Source organism: Talpa occidentalis, unplaced genomic scaffold (genome assembly GCF_014898055.3).
Source record: "Talpa occidentalis isolate TD23 unplaced genomic scaffold, MPIMG_talOcc4v2.1 talOcc4.5, whole genome shotgun sequence".
Classification (NCBI taxonomy): Eukaryota; Metazoa; Chordata; class Mammalia; order Eulipotyphla; family Talpidae; genus Talpa; species Talpa occidentalis.
Window position 1 is genome coordinate 94,200,704 of NW_023604861.1, and position 4,829 is coordinate 94,205,532.

Consider the following 4,829-nt stretch of genomic DNA (forward strand, 5'->3'; position numbering starts at 1 on the left):
GAATGACTGCAGGTGCTGACTGCTGTGGGTAGGGAGAGGAAGACAAAAATGGCTTTAAAAAAAGCAGGGGGGATTTGGGGGGAAAGCTGACCATCAGTATTCCACCTTATGGGGTCACACTGTGGCTAAAAAGTAGTTTGAGTTTCATGTTCCATGAAGAGGGTACCACAGATGGCCCCTGAATTGGGGTATTTGGGCACCAGTTATCTCATGATCTGGTCACCCCCAGACACCACACTGAGTGAGTTCTGTTTCTGATCTTAATAACTTGTTTCCCAATGAACCCTTATGTCCATCAGAGCCTCTCACCTCTAAGTGGCTTATAGTTCAAGGAAATGTCACTCCTGCCTGAGCATTTCTGCCACCCCAACCAGACAGCCAACCCCACATCATTAAGTTCAGTTTTCCATTTCTGTGATCCTGAGCTCTGCCTGCATGGGATCTGGAAAAATAATTAACATTTGTTGAGTGCTCACTGTTTGCCACATTGTGCTAAGCATTTTAAATAGTTCTTTAGTCACATTCTTCCTGGTCTCTGTGATGTCCAAGGGACCCCCCGCCCCAGACATTCCTGAAGGGGAGGCGGGGTGCAGGGAAGCTTGTGTCACCTTTATACTTTAGTTTATGTTCATCAGAAAGTATTGTTTAAAAAACTTAACTCTTCCACATTTTTTAGTGGGTCTATTCTTGGGTGTTTAACTTTTCTGTGTTTAGTAAATGGGATTCTTTTTCCCTGATGTTAGGGAATTGGCTATTGTTTGTTTATCAGAACATGATTTTTGTAGGTTGTTTTTGTACTTGGCCACTCTGTATACTCACAGGGTTTTAATAGTTTTTAAGTTTATTCTCTTTGGTTTTCTAAGTAAACAAGTGTCTTTGAAGTAGGAAATACTTGTAACAAAGAAGATGCTGATTTTTAACAGCTTCTAGAGATATTTTTCACATACTGTACAATTTGCCCATTTAAGGGGTACAATTTAATGTGTTTTTAGTATTTTCAGAGTTATGTAACCATCACCATGGTAAATTTGAGAATAAGGGAGGACAATGTTTTAATCCTTTTTCCCCTTATATTGAGTTGGTTAGGGTCACCAGTAGACTGTTAAATAGTAATGGTGACAATTGTCTCAGTCCTGATTTTTCTGGGTTGTCCGCTTTTTTTTTTATGGTTGTCTGCTTTTCCACAAATTATATAGTGACTCCAATAGGGTATGTGCTATTGGTTCTTGGTAATCGGTGTTTATCAAGATAAGAAGCTTCTTTCTATCTCTAACTTACTAAAGATTTTATATTCTTACTTAGAAACAGACATGTATTTTACCAAATTCATTTATTAAAGAGTTTATTAAGATGGGAATGTCTTTTATCCTCATCAATCTAGTAATTTGGCAAATACATAGATTCTCTGTTTAAAATCATCTTTGCATTCTTTATGTGTAATCCTTTCAAAATACCATTGGATTCAATTTGCTAGTAGTTTATTTAGAATTTTTGTCTTTGACCTTTTAGTATGATTCACCTAGAGCCTGCCTTCCTTCCTTCCTTCTTTCCTTTCTCCCTCCCTCTCTCTTGTCTTTCAGCATGCTATAAGCGATCCAAGGTTCAATTTCTAAGACTTTCCAGATAATATCTAAGCACAACTGAGAGAAGTACAAGGATCTGGCTGTTTCTGTAGAGAGATCTTTGCTCTGAAGTTTCTTCAAGGGCTAGCAAAGACTTAAATCTGTATCCTCACTAACACTTGCTATTTTCTATCTGTGTGTGTGTGTGTGTGTGTGTGTGTGTGTGTGTGTGTGTGTGTGTAAGAGAGAGATTTTTTTAAAGTAGTAGTCATCCTGGGCCTCCCTGGTGGTGCAGCGGTTGAACGCTGGGTTGTGAAGCTGCCCGCGGCCTCTGCGGCGCCGGTTCGATCCCCGGCTGCTCCCCGGCCACCGGAGGCGGGTCCCACATGGCGCGCAGACCTCTCCTGCCGTGCCCGCTGCCCTCCTCAGCAGTGTACTTCTGTCCTTCTGCCTGCTCTGCTCCCCGCTCTGGCTCTGGTGAATTCTCTCACCCTCCCGTGCTTCTGACTGTACCCAGTGCTTATATAAATAAATAAATAAATAAATCTTTAAAATAAAAATAAAAATAAAAAAATAAAGTAGTAGTCATCCTAATGGGGGTGATGCTTTTTACATCACATTACAGCTTCTGTTTTTATGGCAATTATATAATATTTGATGCCTATTTAGATGATAAACATTTCCTTATACCTTTATTTTCCAAATTTCTGCATAATTTTGTTTCAGATACACCCTTTTGGAAATAACTTTTTATTCAATTAAATTTTTTATTAATCTAAACTGAACATTTATGTCTTGAAGCAGATTAATCTATTCATGAGTACTGCCATTACTTATGTAATTAGATTTATCCTCAGCATGTATTCCTGTGCTTTCTATTTATTGTACTGCTTTGCTTTTTTCCTATATTTTCTTCACCTGATCAGTTTTTCTTTCCGTTTTTTTTTTTTCATTTTGTGGGTTGGAAGTTACATATTCTATTTCTTTTCTTTTAGTGGTTGCCATTAAATTTGTAAGACATATTTAAACATAATTTTCTAAACTATTTTGAATCACTCTGAATTAGCGGTCAACAAACTACAAATGATGGACAAATACAGTCCACCATTGTCTTTGTATGTCAGCAGACTAAGAATAATTTTTTTTATTGAGGTAACTGGTTTATTACACGGTATATAATTCTAAGTCATAGGGTCACACCTTCTTTGATGCATGTCACCACACCACACTTGTCACCAAGGCACCCACAGTCTTCACCACAGCTCTTCCTGCTCCTTCCCCTTGTGTTTTTCTCTCTCCCCTTCCTCGCCTTATAGCTTCAACTCCATGGTCACAGTCCTAGGATTTTTCTGACCCTTTGCTTTGTTTCTCTATATTCCACATGTAAGTTAAACCATCTGCGATTTGTCATTTTCCTTCTTATTTATTTAAGAATAATTTTTATGCTTTTAAATGGTTGAAAAAAATCGCTCTTTGCCACATCTACTGCGAGAATGAAGACCATTCTCAGCAATCAGACTGTCGACATTCCAGAAAATGTTGACATCTCCCTGAAGGGTCGCACTGTTATTATGAAGGGCCCCAGAGGCACCCTGCGGAGGGACTTCAAACACATCAATATCGAACTCAGTCTGCTTGGGAAGAAAAAGAAGAGGCGCTGGGTTGACAAATGGTGGGGAAATAAAAAGGAAGTGGCTACTGTTCACACTATCTGTAGTCATGTACAGAACATGATCAAGGGTGTTACACTGGGCTTCCGTTATAAGATGAGGAATGTGTATGCTCACTTCCCTATCAACGTTGTTATTCAGGAGAATGGGTCTCTTGTTGAAATCCGAAATTTCTGGGGCGAAAAATACATTCGCAGGGTTCAGATGAGACAAGGTGTTGCTTGTTCAGTATCTCAAGCCCAGAAAGATGAGTTGATTCTTGAAGGAAACGACATTGAACTTGTATCAAATTCAGCTGCTTTGATTCAGCAAGCCACGACAGTTAAAAACAAGGATATCAGGAAATTTTTGGATGGTATCTATGTTTCTGAAAAAGGAACAGTTCAGCAAGCTGATGAATAAGATTTAAGTTGTCCAGCTACAGAGCATCAAGATAATGGATGATTTCTTAGACCTATTTGTGATACATCTTTAAGATGCAATAATAAAAGTCATCATTGAAAAAATAATAAATGGTTGAAAATAATCAAAAGAACCATAATATTTTGTAAGATTCAAAACACATGAAACACATGAAACTTCTAGAATTCAAATTTCAGTATCCATAAATATGATTTATCGGATCATGGCCATTTTGTTGTTGCTTCCATGTCTATAGCTGCTCTTGTACTATGATGGCAAAGCCTACAATATTTATAATCAGTCTTTGCTGAATAAATTTGTTGATCTCTGGTCTAACTGTATAGCTCCCCCCAAACAAGAAAAGAATTAACACAGCAATTTATGTTTCTTCCAATCTCCATGCCACCCCTATGTTGTATTCATTTAGGATATTAGTTTCAGAAACTGGAAACAACCTAATCACCCATCAGGAGGTGAGTACAAACAAATTGTGGTACATCAAGACAATGGAATACTAGTCAACAATAAGAAAAGAATGACTATTGATACTTAGAGCAATATGGGTGGATTGGAAAATACAATGCTTGTGGAAGAAAGTAAATGCAAAGGCAATATGTTCCCAAAGGCAACATATTGTATGATAACATTTATGTGAAATTCTAGAGCAGGCAAAACTATAGTGATAGAAATCAGAAAAGTGCTTTCCACGGCAAAGGGTAGGGAATAGGTGGTAAGCTGCAAAGAAACAAGAAGGAAATTTTGGGGTGATGGGAATATGTTATATCACAATGGCGGTTGTGATTACAGAACTTTATACACTTGTCAAAACTCACCCAATTGGTGAATGTTATTATATATCCATTATACCTCAATAAAGCTAATTTTAAAAATCTGTTCTGGGCAAAACTAATCTTTTGGAGGAAAAAGATCTACAATGGGAAAGAGCATGAAAGAACTTTCTGAGGTAATAGTAATGTTCTGAATCTTAACACGGAGTTGTATCACACAGGTTTAATGCATTTGCCAAAACTCAGTCAAGATATATTCAAGATTTGTACATTTCTTTGTATGTAAATGATAGACCAGAGAAAATGTATCAAATATTGAACTCTAGTTAACAATATACATAATTGAATATTTAGAAGTGTACTGATGTCTGTAATACATTTGAAATATAAAATACATTTGAAGTATA

At 37.3% G+C, this 4,829-nt stretch overlaps 1 protein-coding gene across 1 annotated transcript; it reads left to right on the forward strand.

Annotated features, from left to right (window-relative positions):
- The first annotated feature begins 3,055 nt into the window (after nucleotides 1-3,055).
- On the forward strand, nucleotides 3,056-3,722 carry LOC119259888 (60S ribosomal protein L9-like). Its single transcript, XM_037528866.2, has one exon. The coding sequence runs from the start codon at nucleotides 3,056-3,058 to the stop codon at nucleotides 3,632-3,634; it is 579 nt and encodes a 192-aa protein (XP_037384763.1). The 3' UTR covers nucleotides 3,635-3,722.
- The last annotated feature ends 1,107 nt before the right edge of the window (nucleotides 3,723-4,829 follow it).

What these genes read in the sequence shown, in the direction of transcription:
- LOC119259888 (XM_037528866.2), top strand. Translation starts at nt 3,056, where the DNA reads ATGAAGACCATTCTCAGCAATCAGACTGTCGACATTCCAGAAAATGTT.